This window comes from Oreochromis aureus, linkage group 7 (assembly GCF_013358895.1).
Source record: "Oreochromis aureus strain Israel breed Guangdong linkage group 7, ZZ_aureus, whole genome shotgun sequence".
Classification (NCBI taxonomy): domain Eukaryota; kingdom Metazoa; phylum Chordata; class Actinopteri; order Cichliformes; family Cichlidae; genus Oreochromis; species Oreochromis aureus.
The window spans coordinates 57279228-57306706 of NC_052948.1; the positions used below are offsets into that span (position 1 = coordinate 57279228).

General features: G+C 37.0%; 1 protein-coding gene across 1 annotated transcript; it reads right to left on the reverse strand.

The window, feature by feature from the left end:
- Positions 1 to 972: 972 nt before the first annotated feature.
- On the reverse strand, positions 973 to 26831 carry mapkap1 (MAPK associated protein 1). Its single transcript, XM_031751305.2, has 12 exons — positions 26646 to 26831; positions 24308 to 24786; positions 15221 to 15310; positions 10466 to 10614; positions 9720 to 9892; positions 9430 to 9606; positions 7259 to 7368; positions 5894 to 6001; positions 4970 to 5110; positions 4113 to 4250; positions 3598 to 3695; positions 973 to 1767 (listed from the first exon to the last, which is right to left on the reverse strand). Exons 2-12 carry the CDS (start codon positions 24588 to 24590, stop codon positions 1648 to 1650), a joined length of 1587 nt encoding a protein of 528 aa, XP_031607165.1. The 5' UTR covers positions 24591 to 24786; positions 26646 to 26831; the 3' UTR covers positions 973 to 1647.
- Positions 26832 to 27479: the final 648 nt, after the last annotated feature.

The following is a 27479-nucleotide window of genomic DNA, read 5'->3' on the forward strand; positions in this document are numbered from 1 at the left end:
CAAATCTGAGGCCATGGTCCTTCGCTGGAAAAGGGTGGACTTCCCACTCCAAGTTTGGGATGAGTTCCTGCCCCCAGTGCAGGAGTTCAAGTATCTCGGGGTCTTGTTCATGAGTGAATGGGAGAGGGGATCAACAGACGGATTGGTGCTGCAGCTGTAGTGATGTGTACCAGCTGTACTAGGGATTTGTGTTGGTGTGTGGGGCTGTAGCCTGTAGGTTTATATTTTTAATTGGTAATTATGAGACCGTGTGTTTAAGATCATTATACAGAGTAAGATTGAAGTAACGTAACGAGTAGTTATAACGGTAGTTTAACAAATGTCTTTCTCCTGGGAGGAATTAATCAACGTGCTGCATTATTTTTAAGAAAAATGTTCTTTGTAATATGTGTAACGACATTTTTACTTTAGTAATGAACACTGATCACAAGAAAGAGAGGAAATACCTCCAACATGAACACTTGACAATTCAGCAAGAATGTAATGTCTTTGATATCCTGCTTAGAGATGGTGGTGGTTCTCAAAGTGAAGCAATTTGAATTGATAAGGGAATCGATGAGGAATTTCATTTTTTCTGAGATTTATTTATTTTTTTATCCTGGCAAGTTGTTGCTTAGTTTGTTTTACAGTCAGTGTTAATTGAGCAGGGATAAAGACTTAACCCAGCAATCAAAAGTCTGACATTCAAATGTCATATCTTTATATATGGAGGTGGCTGTAGCTCAGGCAGTAGAGCAGGTGATCTACTAATCGGAAGGTTGGTGGTTTGATCCCTGTCTGCATGCCAAGTATCCTGGGGCAAGACACTAACCCTGAGTTGCTCTCCAATGCATCCATCAAAGTATGAATCTGAATGTTAGATAAAAAGCACTTCAGCAGAAAAATCAGAGAAAAAAAGTGCTTGTACAGATGAATGAGGCAAGTTGTATAAAGCGCTTTGAGTGCTCAGATAAGAACCAGTCCATTTCTCCCTTTAAAACTTTCAAATTAACATTTTTTTATTTCTAAAAGTGTTTGATCTTCTTAAAGCATGAAGAATATTTGCTATTAAAATACTTTTTTTAAATATATGCCTGAAAAAATGCTTTGATGTTAGACTGACATACCCAACAACAAAGTCCAGAGAGACCTTTTCATTTCCTAAATAAAAAATATCTCTGTACAATACATTAAAAATGTGAAACCTTTATTTTCACATTATGTTAAATCTGTTAGACGAGGAGGGCAAAAGCAATAATATAGTCTGTAGCTTTGATTTTTTTCGTGCACATTGCCAACTTGTTGAAGCTCTACAAAATCCAACTTTGAGGACAGAGCTTAGATTCAGAGGCAATGAATGAACAAAAAGTAAAAAAAACTGACAAAAACACAACAGCCAAAACAAGTCTTTTTTTCAATTTTAGAAAAAGAATGACTTGACATTGGTGAAGTTTCAGGAACCTCCACCTTGCTCTGCTGAAGCAGACGTATATCCTGCAGGACCATTTTCTAACCATTGCTCTCTTCCTCTCATTTTCATCTGTTGTCACATTTCTGCCAGTCTTCTTTATAGGGATTGTAGATTTAGGTTGATGCTCTCCATATACAAGGCTATATACAAGGCTGTATACAGAGAATGTACTGACAGGTGGCAGAGGAGCCCGTCTATTACCCAGTCTTCTTCTCCTTCTGGAAACTGAAGCTGGTCCGGCGGCTCAGTTTTCGTTGTTTCTGGGCAAAGTAATCAGCACGGGAGGTGCTGGCCCGGGACTCCAAGATGTAGTTTACCTGAAAAAAAAAAAAAAAAAAAAAAAAAAAAAAAAAAAATCAGGAAAAACTAAAATTGGGAAAAACTAAAAATTATGAATTGACTTAAAAGATTTGTGTGATGCATTCATTTGTATTTCAAACACTGCAATACAGTACTGTGAAAAATTATTGAGCCACCCCTTTTTTCTTTACATCTTCCTTCTAAGGATCCAGACTTTCTGCTCTCTTTCTTTCTTTCTTTAATAACTGGTCTTCAGTATTAGCTGAAGGTGTTTGAAACTCAAGGGATTAAACAGTGTCACATAACAACTTAGCAAAGAAGCCATTTTAAAATTGTATCTTAACGCACTTTGTTTCTAACAGCATAAAACAAAAACGCATAATTTGCTCTCATTTCTTCAAATCCCAACAATCACACAGTTTGATAGTCACAAAAAAGCATTTTTTGGCATGAACAAGATGGAAAGAATACAGGCAGTCATAGTAAACATTTACTTTCAAGCACACATCTGCTGGACTGGTCCAGCAATTTCCCCCTTGCTTCAGCAGCTCTAGGCTGGAAGCAGAGGACTGACCCTTTGCCTATGCTAAAAGGTTGAAGGTTGCAGGAACCAGCGCTAGCACCAAAGAGAAAACTACCTGCTGCCCCATCAACCCAACCAAAGCCCCCAAATGGCACTCTCGCTAACCCTTTATCCATGCATTTCACTCCTCAGAACCTAGAGGTTACAAGCACTGTTTCCAGCTCTTAGGAAGCCACGCACACATCAGGCCAGGAGTGTTGGAAATGCAGACAGCCACCCGAGGAGGTTGGGTGATCCATGCAGTCAGCCTTATAACACAACCGGCATTGACTTGAGCTGTACACGGACACTGATTTAACAGAACCTGGTTTGCCCTGGGGCATTGGCGGAAGTAGAGTGGGATATTTGTAAACGTCACCATGTATGCACATGGTGACGTTTACAAATATCCCATGGTGATTAGTGGACATAAAACACAGGCAAAATGAACAGAAATAGCTCCTAGTTGACTGACCCAGGTTTAATAGGTTGGTAGAGCAATGTTTGGGGGTGTACTAACAAGAGCTATGAATATGTAGTGTCCATAGCACAAAAGATACAGGAGAGATAAGGGACAGATTTTATCAATTGAGTCCTGACACTCGCACTGAAGAGAACAGTTTTTGGTGGGAAATAATTGTTGAGGCATATGGTATGCTAAAACTTTGGACCAAATTATGACCCAATTCAATTTCCTGAGCCTGAAGAGATGTGCACTGCTTGTGTGCATCCTGCTCAGAATGTTAAATAGCACCAACTAGCCTTTCCAAAGTCACCTTTATGCCCTTTCCTATTAATGGATGTTCCATTTGAGCTCACTGGCAAAGACCTCATTGAGCCATTTCACCGAGTGCACGAGGATATAATTTTTGGTTTTGTCCTGGTGGATCATGAAACATGATATTCTGAAGCACTGCCTGTGTGCAGCATCTCTGCAAAGAGTGTCACACATCAGCAACTACAGACATGTGAGTCTCTTTGTACTCATGGTGTACATTTGCAAATAAAAATTATGCAATCGTTTTAACAAGTTGAAGGGCACTGCAATCTAATCAAAGCTGACCAACAAAAGGAAAATCATCAAGGGAAATAAGTACATTAAACTGTACTTGCGTAAACATTTGTTCTTTTAACATTCCAGAGATTGTTCTGATCTGCTTAGTCTCTTTTGCCACTCCTGCTTTGCCATATTTAGCAGGTATTAGAATAACTAACTAAATCAAAACTGTTAAATCTTTGTCCTCACAGAAATGTGCTCCAGCACAGACATTTAGCTCAAACTCACCTTCAGCACTATTTCATTGACAGTAGCAGCATCAGACTCAAAGTAGAGAGGCTTGTAGTCATGATTGCTGAGATAAGTGAGTTTAAATATTGCATGACCTGTAAAACAAAAAGGAAAAACATGTTTCATTAGACAAAAATGACACAAACTTGTCCAACAACCATTCTGGGCTGACTACAGGATAGGAGCAGGAAATGAAACAATTTGAATGTCAACAAGAATGTCAGTATGATTTGGCGTGTGTCGTTCTAGTGCACCTTTCATTCATTTCATTAACACCAAAACAGCTGAAATGCATCAATAACCCCGTAAGCTACTTAAATTGACCAGATCAATATGCCAGAAGTTTAACTGACTTCTGGGATGAGGAACTGAGTGTTCCTTTAATTTTTGAGTAGTGTAGATGTAGATAAATGGATAAAAGCAAAATAAACCTTAAAGGTAACAAAGGTTTAAGTACATGAATATCGTGTTGACATGTGCAGGGTGACCTAATGTTTCTGTGGTCCACTCACTAGGGCTTCTTTCCTCCACAAGGTCGCAAGCACAAAGGTGGTCCGAGTCAATGGAAATGGGTTTCTGCCGAATCCAGAACTTAGTACTGGCTTTCTGATTGGTGACAGGATCAATCTCCAGTTTTTCTCCTGAAATCCCTGATGAGATACCCAAATGTAAAACATGACGGTCAATGAATTTCACACGATACACATTCACTGTTGGCGCTGCAGAATGTCGTGGTAGCCACGCATTTTTTTATTTTTGTTTTTTGTTTTTCTGTCTTCCTTGCGGTCGCCGGCTTCCAGGGTCAAGCCAGAGGGCTGTTCTTGACACCAAATTCTCTTCACTGCGCATGACATGTCCATACCACCGTAGGCACGCTTCCCTCATCTTTTTTTCCAATCGGGGCAACTCCGAGTCATTTTCGAACACCTTCATTCGTCACACGATCCAGGCGGGTTAAGCCCACCATCCACCTGAGGATCTTCATCTTCGCATTGAGGATCTGCTAATTTCCATCATGCATACTTGCATAATTGCAATAAATTCTGTTTGTTTTTTATTTGTTACCTCTAGTTGTTTTGACTGTTTTTTAAAAACTGTTTTATTACAAGTTTAAACAATGAATTTAAAAAAAAAAGAAGCATTTAAAAAAAAAAAAAAAAAAATTAGTAGCCAATACAGCTGCTATTCAAAAATCACTAAATATGAGATGCATCATTCTTTGTCGAGAAATAGGGACCCATTGTATTTCAATTATTAATAATCATAAAACATCCATTAAAAAAATCTTTGTAAGCTGCACACAATGAATTTAATTAAAAAATACTGACTGCAAATTGTAAGCAGATAATGTGCATCAAGCAGTTTGTACCTAGCTGGACATCTGTGGTGAAACGCAGTTTGTGGATCATGCTGATCTTGAAGGACTTGTAGTGATGACTGCTCAACATGTCTTGGACTGTGGTGATGTCAATAGGAGGGTCTTCCTCTGAACTCTCTTCACCTCTGGAGCCTGAAGACAGAAAGAAAACAAGAGCACTCAGAGAGTCCAACTACCCCTGAAGGGCAAGGGCTATACTAAAACTTTGATGTTGCTCTTCCAGAAGGAAGGAAATATGTAATCGGTTTGTTTGTTTGTTAGCAGTCTAGCGTCCACATTTTCCAAAATATATTTTTTTTATTCTGTTGAATAGATACCAAAGTAGCTCCAGCTGATTTAATGTCAGTAAAAACTGGGCCAACGTCGAGTTCACGCCAACTCTAGGCAATTTAATTTAGGTGAAAACTGGGTCAACATCAAGATCAAGGTCACACCAAATCTGAAAATCAGTATACATTTTAGATTACACATATTTTTTTTAATTAATTGCCTTTAAAATTAACAGTATAGTAGGATATGAGTACCTAGGTTGGCTAAGCATCTGACCTTGACCTTCACTTTTAGTGCCCAAGGTCAAAGTTGGTCTTTCATTTTTGTTTTGTTTTAAAGAAACCATATCGAGTAATATTTCATATGAAAGAGCATAGAGCGAGCTGTACAACACACTTGACATATTCTGGCGTCGAGAATATGCGTCTGGACTTTAAGTTTCTTGAAGACATTTCACACAAGCTAAGGTGTGAAAAAGCCAACTGAAGAAGCTTCTCAGATGAGAGGTGAAACGTCGTCAAGAAACTTAAAGAAGTCCAGACACTTTTTCCAAACATAATAACTTTTGTATGTACCTTACTTAGTCCATGCAAAAAGTTTGCTGTATAGAGGTCTCATGACAACAGTCATTCTAAGATCACTTACTGTTTTCTCTGACCAGGCAAAATTCCAGGGTACTCTGGCTCTCCAGTGAGGAGTCCAGGTCTACTGCTACGTTTGGCTCGGTCTGCTTCTCGAGGCGATACAAGGGCCCTGTTTGAGAATAAGAGTATTTACATCAACACAGCACTGACAACTTTTATTGATATTGCAAAACTCTTATGAGAAAGTTATTTTTTAACAACTTGGGTCTTGTTTTTAGTTGTTACTTTCAAACTGGTGCCAGACTAATTGTTTGTGCTGCAGTTGTTCAAGTACAATGAAATGTTAACTAATAGGAAAGCTACTGGTAACAACTGGAACTGTAGCTATATATATATATATATATATATATATATATATATATATATATATATATATATATATATTTTTTTTTATTTTTTTTTTTTTTTTTTTTAAAAAGAAGCATATCCAAAATAATCTGGGACCCTCCTTTCCCCGTGACCTTCGGACTAATCAGATACTGTAACTCCTCCTGAAGTCTGCATGTCTCATGTGTCAAATTGTCAAATTCATATTCATTCATGTGTCAAAATCATATTTTAGAAGGAGAGTTTCAAAGTTAAATGTTTTATGCTCTACAACCACTGGTTGCTGTCACTAATTAGAGACCAGAGTCATTAGGGTCACTGCAGCTCTACTCCACCAAACTTCCCTCTTAAGAGCAAAGATATTCTATGTATTATTAAATTTCTAGCCATTCCCTTTGTCTCCTCCGAATTCCTGTAATGTGAACCTTCTGTGGTTTGACTTCTTTAGACCAAACACAGTTAATAAAATTACTGTCTCTCAGAAACAAAACTCTTGTTGATTAAAAGAGATACTTATTTCCATCACTGACATGCTATCCTCAAACACCTACACACGGTAACATTCTGCAACTTTATGAAAAGTGTGTTCATAGTAGACAGCAGAGATGTCCCAGGAGAAGGAGGGAGGACTCCCAGCATCTGGGAAGTGACTGGAAAATGACTGACACTCAGCTCTCATAACTGCCACCCGCAGCTTGCTAAGTGCCTGTATCTGTATATGGCACTCGGGGTGGAAAGTCAAGTTACAATCTAGGCAGTCTGTAGGTTAATCACTCCTTATCTAGCAATGTGAGGTATATAGTAAAACATGCCAAAAACTATTTTCAGACACAAAATACAAAGATGTAGAATTATGCCCAATGTATCCAAAAGAGATTATATTTATGGATAAAGATTATGGATAAAAATTATATTTATGGATTATATTTATGGATAATTCAAGGAAAACAGAAACTGTAACTTACAGATCATAAAAAGACAGCACACTGTCTTACTTGCATTAAAGAGAGAAGGGAATAAATGGTGCAAACATCATTACCTGAGCCTTTCTGTGAACCTTTCCTCTTCTTGAGAGCTTTCTGGAGAATTTCCTTCATAGTCACCTTCAAATTGTCCACCGGAATTAGAGAAAAACCATGAGCAGCATTTCTAAAATGGAAAAATATAAAATAATTAAGAATGCATTAAGCAACATTTAATGGTTCTGATTGTTTCATAGCAATAAGATGCGAGTATCAAGGTACTTCTTTTTGTGCTAGCACAAACTGCTAAGCTGAAGACACGAAGACAAGATTGTAATCTGAATAAATAGTCTACTGTGTCCTGCTTTTAATTTGCAAACAGCAGGAAGTTTCAATATGCTGTTTGTTTTGAATAGCCACTTCATTTATTTCTAATCTCAAATACCTTATTTGGAACATTTTACTTTAATAGTTTTTGAAGAAATTATTACCATAGACCTTTCTTTTAACAAATAAACAGTATTACTGTTGTATACAAATGTCTTCCTGTTGGCAAATATTCAAATATTTATTTAAATGCAGCACAAAATAATCAGCCTGTAAAAATTTACTTGTGCACACCCTAACATCGTTTAATACTGGAAATATTTAAATGCCATTTTATTTATATAGCGCCAAATCAGGGAGGGTGTCCATCTCCCGAATCCAAACTTGAAGCTGATTCCACAGAAGAGGGGCCTGGAAGTTAATACTCTATGTCCCATTCTTCTTTTAAATACTCCAGAAACAACAAGTAAGTTTGCAGTCTGAGAGCAAAGGGCTTCATTGGTGTGATTAGATTATTAAGATAAGATGGGGCCTGTTTACTCAAGACCTTGTATGAGGTGAAGGATTTTAAATTTGATTCTGGATTTAACAGGGAGCCAATGAAGGGAAGCCCATATAGGAAAAAATATGCTCTCCCTTTTTAGTCCCCGTCAGTATTCTTACTGCAGCATTTTGGATTCGCTGATTTTTACATCAGCTTATAGGACATCCTGATAATAAGAAATTACAGTAGTCCAGCTTAGAAGTCAAAGAAGTCTTTATCACTCTAAGACATGATGTTATTAATTTTATAGATACTGCACAAATGCAAGAAAGCATACCAACCTATTTGTTTAATATAAGCATTGAATGACATGATCATATTAAAAAAAAATGGGTCTAAGATTCCTCACACCGTTACTCGAGGCCGAGGTTAATGCCATCCAGAGTTGGCATCTGGTTAGATACCATATTTCAAAGACTTTTAGGGCCAAGTACAATAACCTCATTCTTATATAAATTTGTGAACAGAAAATTAGTGGTTATCCAGGTTTTCATATCTTTAACCTCATTCTTATATAAATTTGTGAACAGAAAATTAGTGGTTATCCAGGTTTTCATATCTTTAAGCCATTCCTTCAAGTTCGATATCAATATATATCTTTTAATGATACTGCCAAAGGGAAGCATGTATAATGTAAACAGAATTAGTCCTAGCACAGAACCCTGTGGAACTCCATAATTAACTTTAATTAATTATAGCTTTCAGCTATCATCTCCACTGCAAGACCATCTCCATCCAACATCACGATTGAAGAAAAGGCAATTACATCTCTAAATAAAGAACAAAAAATCACCATGCCACCAGCTAAAAAGGGGATGTTAACCGTTGTTCTAAACTCAAGTTGCGTTAGGTGACCTCGATAGGTCACATGACAGGACAATGCAAGGTCTCACAGTGGTTTTACCCAAAACCCTGATGCTAATGACCCATGCCTTTTTTCACAACTTATGTGATGATGCACATGATTAATAGTGGGTCAATAATCACCTCCTAAGGGACAACCCAACTACTGTTTAAATACATTGGCTGTCAACTTTTAAAACTGAAGAAGCCTCTTGTTTGAGAGGTGAATCGTCTTCACGAAAAGCCAAAACAAAACAAAACAAAACAAAACAAAACAAACAAAAAAAACATATGTTGCCTTCCTGTTTAGCTCTTAAGGCTACCATGACCTGGACGACTGTGAGACTGTGAACCTACACAGCCAAACTGGTTGTTTACGTCATTTTGTGCTGTCCCAACAATGTAGTTTTATTCATAGATGTAAATCATTATCTTAGTCCTAGCAAGACTTGTGTAAGTATCTATAATTAGACAACTCTATCAGCTTTCCACCATTTGTTGTTGTAAGTGATATATCATTCTTTTCATACTTACATTCTAACAAACAGTGACTGCCTGGCAGCGATGCCAGGGGAGGAGTATTTCTCCACCAAGGCCAGAGTGCTGAAACCAAACTTGTGTATTGGCTCATTGGAGTCTAGCGGAGGGAAGTCAGTGTCTACCTCGCCATCATCTTCAGCAATGTGAAGGCAATAAGCATTCACATTTTCACTGTTGGACATGTGGAAGGATTTAGATATAGAGAGACAGAAAAAGTGTGTTACAAAGAAAAAGGCATCCTGTGAAATGTAGCAGTTTTATTTTTTTAGCCATTTTGTGCTCACTTGAGTTTGGGTTCTCGTCCCTCGCTTGTGTATTGCCAACAGATAAGTCCAATGAGGTCATGGACACGGGCATTGGCAATGGTCACCACTGTCATTGGATGTACTTTCTCCTGAGTCATTTGCATTGATAGGTAGACGTCTATCTTTTTTGTAGCTGTGGTACCGATGTGGCCCTAAAGTTGAAGAGAGCATTGTACAGTAAAAAAAATTGCATCAGGTTGCTAGAGTCACCATGGGTCAAAGTGATTTACATTTTGTCATCAGATTAGATCATTAGCATAAGCACGTTCGTATGTCTGTCAATTGTGTGGCTGCACAGATTCTCCTGCTGAAAATGCTTGATAGCACCATATGCCTTTGAGGCATACTTCAAAACACAAAGCTTTTTGAAGTCCTACCCAACAAATGAAATGATTTATTTCTACTGTGGCATTCTACCATCAAATGCCAAAGGAGAAATAAATACACAATTAGATTAAAACTGTGTTGCGATTATTTGGGTAATAACTTAAATAAAATTTATAACTGCTTATTTAGTTAGAAACAAAATTTTCACCCTGAATTGAGTGAAAATTGAGTACTGTCTTGACTATCATGATATATGGAAAAACCTATACAAAGAAAAAGCTTATCAATACTTGAAGAAAATCAAATTGAAGACAAAGGTTTTCCCACTCTACAAAACTGGATTCAAATCCTATTATTTAATGTCCAAATAAACCTAAATAAAATGTTGAATAATTCACCTTGCCATCAAATTTAGAGTATTCATTGAAGGGATTATTGAGCTGCTGAGGACACTGCTCAAGCCTCAGTGACAAAGTGGATTTTGTACCAGCTGTCCGTGGCCTGTCTTTAAAGTCGCGCTTTTCAAACAGAGACCCCAGATCTTCCACTGGACAGAACACACAGAAACAGAAAAAAAAGAGTTAACGTATACTGATGGACTTTTGTGTCTGAATCTAAACACATTATCTTAGAGGTTTTGCTGAGAATTTCAGGAGATTTTATCAAATACCTCATGTTGATACACTGGTGTGAAAAAATGTTTGACCATTTCCAGATGTCCTATTTTTTGTATGTTTGTCACACTTAAATGTTTCAGATCATCAAACAAATTTCAATTTTAGACAAAGATAACCAAAGTAAATACAAAATGCAGTTTTCAAATGAATTAATGATTATTAAGCGGGGAAAAATTCCAAACCTACATGGCCCTGTGTGAAAAAGTTATTGCACCCTAAACCTAATAACTGGTTTGGCCACACAACAACAGCAGTTGCAGCAACAACTGCAATCAAATGTTTGCAATAACTGACAATGATTCTTTCCAGCCATGTGGAGGAATTTTGGTTTATTCATTTTTGCAGAATGGTTGTAATTAAGCCACACTGGAGGGTTTTCGAACATGAACCGAATTCGTGGTTCATTTACCACAGCAAGTTTTATGGGACCTGAAGCAGCAAGACAGTCCAAGACCATCACATCACCATGATATTTTACTGTTGGTATGATGTTCCTTTTCTGAATTCTGTATTACTTTTAAGCCAAATGTATAAGGACACACACCTTCCAAAAAGTTCAACTTTTGTCTAGTCAGTCCACAAAACACTTGGGGAAAAAGTCTTGGGGATTTCTCAAGATGTTTTCTTGCAAAACTGAGACGAGTCTTTATGTTCCTTTTTTTTCAGCAGTGGTTTTCGTCTTAGAACTCTGCCATAAACACATATTGTGATTGGTGATTTTATTGATTAGCATTCAAATATCTCAGTGAATACAGAATAAAGATTACCACAAAGCAAGAAAGCACGAGACAAGGCTAATCAAAAGGTATTGGCTGAAGCATATGCTTATTACGCCAACCCTTTTAACAAAAGATCTTTTAGCATGCAGCTCCTGTACACAGGGCTCGAAGCAAAGAATAAAACAAAGCAAAGCAAAAACAAACAAACAAACAAACAAACAAACAAAAAAAACTTTCCACCTTAGATAAGTAACTACATCAAAGCAAAACAATCAAGAGTTTCAGAATTGTTATTTTTGCTCTTTTCATTCTTGATTTATATATTTTTCTAATACTCTATTTTTAAACATGTTTTTAAACAAGGAAAATGAACAACACCTTTTTAAATCACTTTCATAACTATTCCACAAGTTAACTCCTCTAACAGAAACACATCTCTGCTTTACGTTTGTCCTTATCTTGTTTTATTTAAAGAAATCTGTTCCCCTTAAGTCATATTAACTCTCTCTGACTTTAAACAGCTTCTGAGTACTGCGGCAAAGCAAGTTATTTTGTGCTTTATACATTATCTGTGCCATTTTAATTCAACTAAATCATAAAATTTCAGGGTATTAATAAACAAAATGTTAGTTGGTTCTATATAGTTTGATTGATTTATAATTCTTATTGCTCTTTTTTGTAACTTGAAAACAGGAAGAGTATTTGTTTTATATGCATTACCCCATATCTCTAGACAATAAGTCATATATGGAAGCAACAGAGTACAATAAAGTGTGTATAATGATTTCTTGTTCAGGACATGCTTTGTTTTGTAGAGAATAGCAATGGATTTGACATTTTTGTTTTCACATGGTTTATATGAGACTTCCAGCTCAGCTTATCATCAATTATCACTCCAAGAAATTTATTTTCGTACACTCTTTCAATTTCAATTCCATTAACCTTGATTTTAGATACATTTTTCATTTGTCTAGTGCCAAAAATAATAAATTTTGTTTTGTTTATATTTAACGATAACTTATTTATATCAAACCAGTTTTTTAATATATTTGACTCCTTTTCCACTGTAGTCAGAAGCTGTTCTAGGTTTTTACCTGAGCAATGCAGAGTGGTATCATCAGCAAACAATACACATTTTAACAGTTTGGAAACACTACATATGTCATTTATATATAATATGAATAATTTAGGGCCCAGCACAGAGCCCTGAGGAACACCACAAGTTACCTTCAACTGATTAGATTTTACATTATTGATTTCGACATATTGACATCTGTCATCCAGGTAACTTTTCATCCACTTGTATGCTATCCCTCTTATACCATATCTCTCTAGTTTATTCATCAATACAGAATGATCAATTGTATCAAACGCCTTTTTTAAGTCTATAAAAACACCAACAGTATATTCCTTATTATCTATTGCATTAGATATCCCTTCTACAAGTTCCATCACTGCCATCGAAGTGGACCTTTTCACTCTAAAGCCATATTGGTTATCACTTAGGAGATTATGCTTCTCAATATATTTATCAAGTCTATTAACAAATAACTTTTCTAAAATTTTTGAGAACTGTGGGAGTAGTGATATTGGTCTGTAATTGGTAAATTGACATCTCTCTCCGTTTTTATGGATTGGAATAACTTTTGCTACTTTCATTTTTGAGGGAAACATACCAGTTTGAAAGGACAGATTACAAATGTATGCGAAAGGTTGCACTATATATTCTATAATACTTTTAACTAACATCATGTCAATACCAAAACAGTCAGTGGACTTTTTATTTTTAAATGTTTTCACAATGTTAATTATTTCTCTATGAGTTACAGCACCAATAAACATGGAGGACACATTCTGAGTAATATGTTTATTTAGGTCGTTATTATTTCTTGACTCTGGAATTTCCTTTGCTAAATTAAAGCCAACATTTACAAAGAAATCATTAAATTCATTTACAATGTCTTTAGTTTTATCAAGCACAATATCTTTATCTTTTTTAAAATACTCTGGATAATTCTTATTTTTTGAGCCCTTTTTGATTATACTATTTAATATCCTCCATGTTTCTTGTGTGTTACTTCTACTTTGCTCCAATAATGTGTGGTAATATTCTTTCTTACTTGTTCTTATAATATTTACTAATCTATTTTTATATAACTTGTACTTTATTTCAGCATCTTTTGTCCTGTTTTATGAATCTCTTATATAGATTATTTTTCTTTTTACATGCATCTTCTGTCCCTTTTGTGATCCATGGCTTATTTGATCTGTGATGCTTTCTAGCGATTTTCATTAAAGGACAATGTTTTTCATATAGTGAAATTACAGTTGATAGGAGTGCATCATATGCACTATTTGAATCTTCATTTGCAAAAACCTCATTCCAATTTTGTTCCTTTAAGTCCACCTGGAGGGCAGCAATGGCTCTTGTTGTTCTATGTCGTATCATGTCAAATATTTGATTCTTTTGTTTAGTTTTGATCCCAAAATAATTTTGAAAAATTGCAAAAACGGGAAGATGATTGCTTATATCAGTTATAAGAAGTCCACCTACTATTTCATAGTCAATTTTATTTGTGAATATATTATCTATCAATGTAGCTGTATCAATTGTTATTCTACTTGGTTTTATAATTACAGGGAAAAGGCAGTTACTATACATTGTATTGATGAAATCTGTTGTTTTCTGATGTCCATTTGGGTTTAGCAAATCTATATTAAAATCACCACAAATTATTTGCACTTTTTTATCATTTAGGTTGCTAAACATAGCAGCAAGTTTTTCATTGAATGTGTCAAGGCATGATCCTGGTGTCCTATAGATGCAACTTATAATTATATTGCTAGCTTTTTCAACATGGATTTCAATAGTAAAACATTCCAATATGTTATCTATGCTGCTTGACATACATTCAGACTACATTTTAAAACTTTATCTACATATAAAGCAACACCGCCTCCTTTTTTATTCACCCTGTTCATTGTAAATAATTCATGTTTCTGATATTGCAATTATATTAAACTTTTTTTAACTTACTTAAACATTCTGTAATTTTTGAAAATTTTTTATACAGGCTTCTACTATTGAAATGTATGACCAACAATGCATTTGCCATTTTAATATTCATATTGAATTGGTCATCTGTATAGTACTCACAAGTATTATTGTTGTTATTGTAGAAGTGGTTATCTGGGTCAATGTTACTTTCAGGGTCATGCATGTTATGCTCTGCATAATTAAACGTTTTGAAGTTCGTTTTCTCAACACATTCATTTAGAAACTGCATTTTGTTTACTTGTGTTATCTGTCTTGTGTTATTTGTTTAATGAACTCAAACATTTAAGTGTGACATGCAAAAAAAAAAAAAAATGGAAATCAGGAAAGAGGTAAACACTTTTTCACACCACTGTATAGTACGTAAGTGTCATTCACTTCACTGGTTCAGTTACTGATTCAGGTTCAATAAAGACAGATTTTTGTCTTTGATTACTTAAAATGTTAACATACTCTTCTATAAATGCTTCAATATATATTACTAATGAAGTGGTCTGTGCCCTGCGGCAACAGAATATTTGATGTCATATTTTAGACAAAGTCATTTGAACATGCAGATCCTCAGCAAACTATGTAATCAGAATGACATTAAGGGATATAAATGACAAGCAAAAACAACGTTTGTAAAACATGCTACTACAAAGTTTGTAAAATGTGCAATTTAAATAAGTAAAGGTATTTAGAAATGACTAGGAACAGTACCTGATTGGGAAGACGCCCTCTCTTTCCACTGAATGTTTTTGCATTTGATTTGGTTCTGTCGCTCTTTTCTTAGTCTTTCAAGTCTTTGGGCTACAAAGAAAGGACAGCTGGTCATTAACTTCTTTGCATACAAAAACAGAGTCACTAAAACTTAGTTAAACAGACAACAGATCATCATTTACAACACATCATGAAAATTATTGTAAATTCCTGTAAACAACTGCTTCTATAGAATGTAGATCACTGAACAGTCATTATTTCCAAACATAGAGGATGACATTGCTCTCCAAAAGTTTGATTCAGTTGACTTTACTATTTTATTATACATGTAACAAGCATAGCCGGTATAATTAAATTTGCAATATCAATCATGTTATTGTATGTTATTGTGCAGAAAGCAAAGTAACATAAAACACAGAATAAGATTAAAGATTTAAAAAGGAGGGAAATTAAAATGCAATACAATATCATACAATAAAATATAGAACAAGATGAATATAAAATATCAGATTAGTAACTTATTGCTAGTCTGTTATTGCTGAAGTGGCGGTATATCACAGCTTCAGATTCAGTCATTGTGTATAATATAGTGTATGAATGTGTGTTTAAGAGAGTCCATTTGATAAAATACTTACGAAATATGGTCAGAGATAGAGTTACACTCATGTCGAATGCAACACTTTTAGATGTCTTTGATGACAAGTTGCTGACAGTTAACACTATTAACAGTGTGCTCAGCTGCTGTTACTACCCACTGCAGGGCCCTTTGACCAACAGTCGCCTAGTTACCATACCACTGTTATACAAGATGTTATAATGCTTTGTACAGTGCAGTAGGAGATGCTACCAAGGTATTTTTCAACCTCCTCAGAAAGTGTAGGGATTATTGACATTTTTGTATCAGACAGAAGGTGTATCTATAGAAAATGACATAGATTAAGGAATTTAAATCTTGTTGCCTGCTCAATTTCTGCAGTTGATGAAAACTGGGTTTTCTCTGCATTTGCTGGACAAGGTGAAATAATTTCATGACCAGCTTAGAAAGGAAAGAGGTACTAATGGTACAGAGCTATAATCGTTAAGTAGTGTTTAAGGGCAAAGTGAAGTAAATTGACTTCTACTTATATAGCACGTTTTTACTCTGAGCTTTTTTTTTTTTACCACAAGTCTCTTTCACCCAGTCTCTCACACATTGATAGAACCTTTATACTAGGGCTGGGCCATATCACACCATTCACGGTAATACCAGTATAATGTTGGGCAACGATAAGAAAATGAAATATCGCAATAGAATATGGGTAAAACGCACATGCACAGTGCCTTTGTTTTCATACGCACATGGCGGAAAAAGCACGGCGGCGACGGAGAATGAGAAAGGTGAAAGCGGATCGTTGAATGAAACTGATGAACCAGAATTGGTTTGTAAAAATGCTGCAACTTCAGTGGTGTGGAACTGGTTTAGCTTTCGTCCATCAGATACACACCAAGGCACTATTTTTGGTAGAGCATGCTAGCGGGCCGTCATTATTACCGTGTTTTTTCGAAAATACGGCACACTTTAAATCAATCCTTCGATTTTTCTGAAAATCAAGAGTGTCCCTTATAATCCCGTGTGCCCTATGTATGAATTCTGGTTGTGTTTACTGACCTCGAAACGATTTTATGTGGTACACGGCGCTTGACAATTTGTCAAATGTTTTAGTACGACTTTGCTAAGCTACGAACCGGCACCGCTTGATGGATTGTCGGAGCATTGCGGCTATCGTAGGCAGGAGCCTCACGAAGTGATACGTACTGTGCATCAACATAATATTACAGAATTGTGTGTGTATAATCTCTTTTTAAGTTTTGTGGATATTATACATGGTTATGCTGAGGATATGTAGACCAATTTCCACTGGAAATGCCTTTTTGTTAAACTGTCAGCAAGGAATTTGCATTTGCACTGTAACTTTAATGCACATAAAAAAAAAAAACAGCTGCTTGTTTAAGTGAAAATACATTTATTTTATTTTTTTTTGCACTAATAAAGTTGTGGAGTTGTAAAGTATTTTGTCTAGTGTCAATTATATCGTCAGTTATATCGTTATCGCAAATTTTCAAATGTATATCATGATAAATATTTTTGGTCATATCGCCCTGCTCTACTTTATACCTTTATAACTCTCATTGATATAGCTTTATATGTAAGGCAATAATTGGATTGCTGCCTTCTATATATGTTCCCTTCTTGCAATCAAACATGCTGGTCGTTATTCTCTTCATCCACAAGATTACTTGTTGCTTTCTGTTCCATTTGCACAAACTGAACTTGGCAAAAGAGCTTTTGTCCATTTAGCACCCTTGGCTTGGAACGAGCTGCAGAATGACTGGAAAATGACAAAATTAATTTCATTAAGTGCTTTTAATCCATAACATGCAACTGTTTCAATTAGATTGCTTGTCATTTTAATTAAATTTTATTTGCATTTGTGTGTGTGTGTGTGTGTGTGTGTGTGTGTGTGTGTGTGTGTGTGTGTGTGTATGTGTGTTGTTGTTGCGTGTGGTTAATTGTGTCATTTTTGTAACTGCGTGATACTTGCTGCTGCCCATCTTGGCCAGGTCTCCCTTGAAAGGTTTCAAGGGTTTTTAATCAAAATGGGATCTTCTTAGTTAAACAGAGGTTAAAAAAAAACAAAAAAAAACCCTTTATATCCACAAATGTTTAACTTTCTAACAGTCGCACTCTGATGACTGCATTGGGGACAACTTGGGGATTCAGGATCTTTGCCAAGACTGGACTAGCTGGCGAACTGATCCACCACCCTTCTAACTAGTACATAACCCACTGTACCTCCTGAGCCACAGCAGCCAATAAATAGTACAGTGAAGACAGTACTCTCCATCAACCTGCTGGAATGATAGGCAAAGAGATGATGGTTGAGAATGGTGGTGGTAGTGGTGGCTTTAATATGGGTAAACACAAGTCTCTCAGAGTACTTCATTACAGTAGGAGTAAGGGCTATAGGGAGTAGTCGTTCAGGCAAGTTAGTGGTAGTTGTTTAGGCATAGGATAATGGTTGTCGACTTGGAAGCATTTGAGGACAAGTTAAAGATGTTAATAAACACCTCAGCCAGCTTACTGCCACATGCTCTGATCACCCGTTCTGGTATACCGTCAGGGCCAGCAGCTTTGTGTTAACTCACTCTGTTTAGGGAGGACCTGAACTCAGAGGGCAGAGGCACATGGCCATCTGGTGGTGGCAGGGTTTTGATGGGAGTCTCTGTATTGAGTCTGTCAAAATTGGCATAGAAATGGTTTAATACATCAGGGAGTGAAGTATTATGGACAATAGGGGAACTGCCTGTGCTCATGTGATCAGTTATTGCACGTATTCTTTGCCACAGGCTCCGTGGGTGATTGTGTTATAGGAGGGCATTATCAATTTGTCATGTATAGTTTTGCTTTGCAGTGCTCTTTTAGGATTGTACCTGCATCTGTGGGCTAGAGTGCCGCCAAATCTAAATGCAAGGTATGTCTATCAGCAAGAGACAAACGTCATCCTTTATCTAAACTTTGAATAAAGTTTAGAATAAACTTTGAATAAAGTTTAGATAAAGGATGACGTTTGTCTCTTTGTTTTCTGATTTGGGTATACGTCTATTAAGTTCTTGTGACAGACTATGCAACTTTTTATACTGAGGAGGGATATACTTCTATTTCTGTGTGGGAACCCTGGGTAGCTTCGTGATGATACGGATTCCAATCAGTACTGGCAAAACAGCACTTGAGGGTAGACTCAGCCACTTCTGGCCAGACTGTAACCATCTTAGTTACAGTTTATCCTTTTCTGTAAGTGGTCTGTTTCTGAGTAGTAAGAACAAGGAGTGGTAGTCCAAGATGAGCGCAGGGTAAGCTCCTTCGTTGTTAGTACAGTAGAGATCGATTTATGTCCAAGGTAAGCCAAGGCAGCTCAACAATCCACAATAATAGTGGTAATAAATGTTGGAAGGGTGGTATATCAGTACCATGCTGAGAACCAATTAAGTGAGCTCTTTAGAATGACCCATTTCTCTCAAAAATGTTTAAAGGCTTTCAGAATGACTAGGTGCTTAATTTTATACCCCTGAATTAAACAATTAAGAGATGTGACTCACTTCTTTTGTCCATATAGAGTACCACTAATTGAGCCTTTAAAGAAAAAGACCATTAGTTTTCATGAAGCCACACTGACTATCTGGCATGTAAATTTTTTTAATAATATGACCAACCCTTTAAATACAGTCGTGTACACAAATAAGTATAGCAGTTCAAAAAGGGCTAGCATAAAATAAAACTTGCATGGTTGTTAATCCATGTCTTACCAGCAGCCACTGGTTTGTCACAGCTATCTTGGTGAAGTCCTGATGAGAGCCACAAGAGGTCAGTATCCAGTGTCAAGTCTGAAAGTCTCAGAGGATTGCAGCTTTCTACCCACAACCCAAAACCATCCCCGTCACTCTAGAAAACTTAATCAAGGGAGCCAAAAGGAGACTATGTCTACCTTTGGACTCCCTCTTTCACCAAAACCAACTTTTCCTTCCAAATAAAATTTCTGAAAGTAGTTGCAAACTCACTTTAACCTCACTATAGACAATTTTTACAAAACAAACAATATAGTACACCAACACCCCTCAATTGATGACTGATTAGATTAGATTATAACACCAAACTTTAGGATTATGGGGATAATAGAAGAACATGACACAACCAAGTCTGTATTCTGGTGGATGGCAAGACTCGTGGGTTAGTGAGGTCTGTTTAGCCATATAGTCTTTTTCCATGGCATATAGAGTCTCAGCTGAGGATATCCCTGATGAGCCAATCAGCAACAAAATGAATACCACTGTCAAATGAAGTTAATTACATAGATTATTTTAACAATTTTGGATTCTGATGTCCCTGCATAGACAACACTGGAGACCAAGCACCCTTCGCAGCATTATTTCGAGTCATTCTACCCTCCAAAACTCCCGAGGTCCTCATCCCATATCCCGTTAAGATTAACTAAGACACCCAGGAACAAGCCCAACCATTCACCCATGGGATGCAGAAGATCTACTGCCTGCATCCCATTACTGGACTCTGCAGAACAGCCCCAGCACTGAGGTCCCTTTATTCTGTTGGGTCAAAGTTGTTTTGGAAGCACAAATAGAGATGCTTTCTATACGTTAAGGAGGGGACCATCATCGATTTGCACTAAGAGTGTAAAATACTGGTGGGTGCTTGCAATTTAATTGCTTAACAGTAATTAAATGGCAAGCAAAAACAGAGCATGTGCTTTAAGATAATCAAATCTAAATGGAGAATTATTCTATTAAATTCTGGTCTTGTTTATAGTTCTGAATGTCATTTTTAACAGTAGAAATACTGCAATTTTGAAACTGAGAATGAAATCTTTTTTTTTAGGGGGTTGGTTTTTTTGTGTTATTTATCCATTTGAATAATTAACAAAATATAAAAAGAACAAATAAACTTAAGCATGGTTCTGGAAGTATTGTTGTCCCATCAGTTTCTCAGTGCTCGGTAGCATACTAAATTTCACACATGATATGAAATGTATCTATTTATTTATTTATGTATTTATTTATTTTTTTATTCAGCTTATACCACAACACTAGCTGTGGCTTTTCAAATTATATAATACACTGCTTTTATACTGGCTACCAGGAGCACTAAAGAGCACAATTTTTACTGTGATTCTAACCACATAAGGACAACACAACAAACTTCTTACACAGGGCAAAATATCCGGACACACAATTTGTGAAACTACGGGTAGGCAATATAGCCTCAAAATTATATCACACTATTTCAATGAAATTTACTGCAATTGTGTTTCTGTCGAGTCGAGTCAAAAAAAAAAACAACAACAACAAAAAAAAAAAAAACCCAACAGCAACAACAACAAAAAAAAAGAACTTCATCCGGGGTGGCTGTAGCTCAGGAGGTAGAGCAGGTCACCTGCTGATCGGAAGGTTGGAGGTTCGATCCCAGGCTCCTCCAATCTGCATGCCAAGTGTCCTTGGGCAAGATACTAACCCCAACTTGCCCTCCGATGCATCCATCGGAGTATGAATGTGTGTGAGTGTAGTTAGAAAGCACTCAGTATAGAGGTAGTGCTTGTGAGAATGGGTGTGACTGGGTGAATGTGGCGTGTTGTATAGAGCGCTTTGAGTACTCCGGGAGAGTAGAAAAGCGCTATATAAGAATCAGTCCATTTACCATCTGTGAGAGCAGTTTCCAGGCAGCAGTATTTATTACTGCAAACAAAGCTAAGGATAGCTTAGTCATTTTTTTCGAATGAGCTATTGTCATTGATGGCAACCATGTAATTCGCAGTGTGAATATATTCCCACAAGATGCCAGGAGTAGCAGTATTATAGTGGAATATTCTTGCATTACAGCAATACGATGATACACCATTAGTCAACCATAAGCACAAAAGCAGCCTAGGTAATGTTTTCCCTGCTCAGCCCACTCTTACACAGGAATAAATTACCACCCCAAGTGGAGGGCTTCAAATATCTCACAATCTTGTTCATGAATGAGGGCAGAGCAGAGCTTCAGCCTTGCATATAGATTGAAGAGCTTGGCCACTTGAGAGGGGCTTGCAGTGGAGCCGCTGCTCTTCCACATTGAAAGGTGACACTTGAGCTTGTTCAGGCATTCGGGTCTCTTGGAAGGCTCAGAGAGGAGGTGTCCAAAGCATGTCTGGCCCCAAGGGAGACCTATGCCCCAGAGATTAGCTGGCTTGGCAGCGTCTTGGTATACTCCTTCCAGAAGAGTTAGAGGAGGTGGTCAGGTAAAGGGAGGCCTTGGTTGCAGGGGAAGCCTAGACCTAGCAGAAAATAGATCAATCCAAATGGATTGACTGTTCTTTTTCCACTGTGGACTGATTGTACAGTTTATATCTTTAATGACTTTAAAAAAACAAGTATTGTTGGAACAGTGCTCTTGGGTCTAAAAGCCTCATCTTTTCTCCTCAAAACACACATCCTTTTACTTTCAAATACACACCTTAAAGCATAACTCGTAAGCTGGAGAGGAAATGGCAACTCACTCATTTAGAAGATCATACTTTAGCCTGGAAGATTAGTTTTTTGCTCTATAAAAAGCCCTCTGTAAAGCTGGAAGATCTTACTATTCAATACTGAGTGAAGAAGAACCACCCTAGGTTTCTCTTCAGGACTGCAGCCAAAATTGTGCATTTTAGACCCCATTCCTACAAGACTACTCAAAGAAGCATCATTTACCATTAATAAATGCTTCAAGCTTAAACATAATCAACCTATCTCTATGACTTGAGTACGTAAGACAGGCCTTTAAGCTGTCAGTGGCTAAACAGTTACTTTAAAAGCCATAACTTGACCCAGCTGTCTTAGCTAATTTTATGGGCCAATCTCCAATCTTCTTTTCATTTCAAAAATTCATAGTAGTTGTAAAACAGCTAACTGATCCTCTGCAGAGGAATGGTTTATTTGAATTGTTTTAGTCAAGTTTAAGAGCTTATAACAGCATAGTAACAGCTTCAGTGAAGGTTACAAATGTGGACAAACAGTGGACTCATCTCTGTGCTTGTCCTCCTAGGCCTCAGTGCAGCGTTCCATACTGTTGACCATAATATATTAAATGGCCTGTATTTGTATAGCACTTTACTTAGTCCATAAGGACCCCAAAGCGCTTTACACTACATTCAGTCATCCACCCATTCACACACACATTCACACACTGGTGATGGCAAGCTACATTGTAGCCACAGCTGCCCTGGGGCACACTGACAGAGGCGAGGCTGCCGGACACTGGCGCCACCAGTAGGCAACGGGTGAAGTGTCTGGCCCAAGGTCACAACAAGCGAGACTGTCGGAGCTGGGGCTCGAACCAGCAACCTTCCGATTACAAGACGAACTGCCAACTCTTGAGCCACGATTATTACAGCAATTCGAGCATGCTGTAGGTATTAAAGGTACTGCAGCTAACAGACTCCAATTTGTTCATGCAAATTGAGTCTTCTTCACACACTAAAGTTAACTATGGAGTTCCACAGGGATACCCAACTTTATTTATCCATGAAGCCAGATAACATACAGATTATTTAAACTGCAGGAATTTCTTACAGACATAAAGACCTGGATGACCTGATTTTCTGCTTCCAAATTCACATAAAAACTGAGGTTATTGTAGTCTGACCTAAAACTCTTATAAGTTATTATTAGGAAGGGTTTTACCTTACAATATTAAGCGCCTTGAGGCGACTGTTGTTGTGATCTGGTGCTACATAAATAAAATTGAGTTGAATTGATTTTGAGCCAAATAGTTCAAGCTTTGTCTTGTCTGACCATAGCAATATTTTCCACAAGGCATTTGGCTTGGGCATGCGGGCAGCTTCAAATTTCAGTTGACCTTCTTTATTGGTCAACATCCTCTCAGTCCATGACAATGTAAAACTCGCTACAAGTCTTTAGGTAAGTCATTATAAACGTATGCTGAATCACCATTCCAACCTGAAAAATGAACAGTTTAAAGAAATTATTAAAAGTGCCAAATTACTATTACATTCATGCCCATGATCCACTGGAGCCATAGTAGTAATGGTAATAATACCGACAACAACAACAATAAGAAAACTGAAAATGTAAAACTGAATTCCACATTTGCTGAAGTAGTAGTTTTCCCTTACTTTTTGTCATCATGGCGGAAATGTTTGCAGAACTTTGGTTTTATATAGAGTAGGCACTTGATTTTGGAGCACACAGAAGCTGCGTGACACATAGTCAATGATTATTCATTTTGCTGTGTCAATTGTCCTCTCCATAACCATATTTAATGCAATATGTCACATCATATAAATTACTTAAATGCACAATGAACCACAGTGTAATCCCAAGCTTTTCACATGCGCTGCACACAATTTAACTCAGTGAAACCACTGGCCCTGATTAGCCACACAAAACCCCTTCAAACAGCAGCAGAACAGGCTTTCTGGCTGTCTCCCACCATAATGACAGGAGGGAGGTCTGACAGAAAGCTGGCCCAACTAACAAGCTAAAGCCTGAAGATGAGTTTACCTGTGTTGGATCGCCGACGAATGCCAAAGTCCCAGCTGGAGGTGATGTCCATAGACTGAGAGAGGTCACAGGGATGACTGTCTGTCACACTACTGCCCCCCTCATTCAGGAGGCCTGACCCAGTTGACCCAAAGCTGCTACCAGGGACCAGAGAAAGCTGGCACTTCTCAAGATCAACATCCTGATCTATTAGCACCATCTCACACATTCCAGTATCATCACTGGTCACATGAGATTGTCTGATGTGAGCCAGGATAATGGCCGGATTGTCCAAGAATGCCATTTCCTCTGTTTGGCTAAGTGTGTCTTTTCGCTTTGGAAATTTTCTCACCCTCTTGCCTGTATGCCAAAGGGTTCCTTTTCTTTTCTTATCAGTCTCTGTTTGAGAGTGTTACAGCTGTGACTGATGACAAGAGAAGTGTCACCTTTTCCATCTTTTGATTACTATTTTTTCAGGTCCAAGGTAGGCAAAGTAGTCCCTAAGGAGAGCAAAGAAATTGTTATTACATGTTGCAGTCTAGAAGTAGGATTTCAGCTCAATCTTTTAAAACTGATATATTTAAAAACTATAAGCTCAATTCACAGCCCACTTTAACTTCCAACTTTCACAGTTTAAATAAATAAATACAATAAACTAAAACAAGAAGCAAATCTCTGCCAAGGCAGCTCACTCTCAGGGCAGTATTTACTTTTAAAGGACTAGTATTGTATTTTGTATACATTCTTTGGTTTTTGTTCTTTATACAGTCCAGATCAAAAGTTTAAGACCACTTGAAAAATGCCAAAAAAAAGTTTTTTCCATATTTTGCATGGTTGGATCTTAGCAAGGTTCCAGTAGAGCTTCAACATGCAACAAGAAGGAATGGGAGTGAGACAAAACATTTCTTTTGAGCATGCATTTTATTGAAAACAACGCTTAAACTGAAACAGGCTGTTTTACACCCGATCAAAAGTTGAGGACACAGCTAGCTGTTTGATGTGGGACAGTAAACTTTAATGTTTAAATGGATCTATTTTAAAGATGTAGAGCTCTAATGTGCAGGTGCTGTCTTAAAAATCATCAATGGCAGCAAAATCCCACTCAGTGATAAAACTGTTAGGTAGAATTAAAATAATTATTGTTTGCGCCAAATCACCGGATTAAGTGAAGAATTTTCTCATCATTTTTAAAAACAGTGATGCATTTTACTGGATATTTAAAGATTTTTATTGCAATTTGATAATATCTCTAAAGTATAGGTAGCACCCACAGGAACAATTTTGTATGGAAGAAGAGTCACAGGATTCCTGAATCGCCTATTTTGTGATTGGTCAGATGTCTGCCAGGGCCGCACATTTCGTGTGAATGCACAGGGGAGACCCTTCGTTAACACAGTGACTTGATAACCAGCTTTGTGTGATCGGTTATCCTGATCGTCAATGTTAGGATAAGTGAATCCAGACAATGGAAAGATACCCTAAATATGTTGAACAAACATAGTATATCCAACTCCTGCTTCACAGTATAGGCCTCAGCTTGGCTGAGGAGGCTTTAAAAGTCTCAACAGTTAAAACAAAGATCTGACACAAGATTGTCATTTTGCCAATAATCTCTTCAAAAGGGTTTGAACTTTGATACACAGACAAACAAAAACTGAAGTTTGACTGTCCGTGATATTAACACTGAACATAAAGATGTTGATAATTTCAACATGTAAATAAGAGCTGTAAGCCAGGCCAAAACAACCCCACACTCAAACTGAGTTGAATGAGATACCCACGTTAACATGTCCAATAAAGGATCAGGACCAGAGCGCCAAGGTTTTTTTTAACTTTAGTAAATAAACGTCAAACTATTAATAAAATATTGTTAGGTTTTGAATAGTTCCCATTGTATGCGGCGGGGCCTAATCTTTTATTAGAAGATCCAGTTATTGCAAAGAGCTTCTAGACGACGCTAACTGCAGCTAATAAATGCTGTAGTGTATTGTCAAGTTTGTCCTTGCTGACAGCTTAAGGGTCTTCTTCTCTAAGGCGAAATGTGTTGTGGCGTGTAATGCCAAGTGATACTGTTTGATACCTGCAAAAGCACCTCATTTAATGATTCGCCGTAGCTTTTTTTAATGATAGGTGATATAGCTATTGTCTTTTTTGCTAACCATCGTAGCCGGCTGACTTCAAAGTAATACTTTTTTAAATCAGGGCCCGCCTGGTTAGAGTGGCAAAAGGGTTTATGTTTAGCATCAGGATTGCAAAAATATTTCACCAGAAGCGGTTCTATCTAGTAGCTTGCAAGCTCATTTAAGCTAACGCGACCAGCATTTGCGTTGAACCTCCCTTGTTTAAGACGACGTCTTACCTTTAGATTTATCCGCCAAGGGAAAGAAACATCCACGATTCTCCATATGTTACAAGCATAATCATAATAGAGTCAGAAACTCTGTTCATCACGACTAATGTTCCACATTAAAGTCATAATACAAACACAAACCAACTCAACCTGGTATGCTCTGCCTAACAACCAACCCACAACCAGCCCAGCGATACTTCCGGTTCCGTTACTTCATGATAAAAGGAAAAAACAAACTATGATTTCGTTTTCACAGAAAGCATCAATCATCGACACATTTTGCAACATTTTTATCCTTATTACGCTTTTATTAAAATATATCTCCTAACACACAATAACTGTTTATGAAAATATTATGACTTAATTTGATAAATTATAATTAATTAATTAATTAATTATAATTTCATTATAATTATAATTGTAATAAAAAATATACCTGACAGTCAGGGAGGGCATTTTATGTTCTTCGACCTAAAATTAGGTCCATATATATTTGGACTCTAAAACAAGTTTGTTTGTTTTTTTACCTGTTTACTGAAACATATTCCAATTCTAGTTATATAATTGACATGGACATAATATTTAATATAATAAAATTTAAACTGGAATGAAGAGTTCAGGAGATTCAGCTCCTTAAAATGTGCCACCCTTTTTTTAAAGACACCAAAAGTAATTGGGCAACTGGCTCAAAGGCTAGGGGAGCCTAAAGGTTGTGGTGAAAGAGTTCATTACGTTTTGTTCTACACTGAAATCGATAGGACAGTGTTAACTGCACAGTATTGCAGGCAGCATTTAGTGGAGATGGACAAGCCGCAAGGAAATGCTCCAACGAGCCACGATATA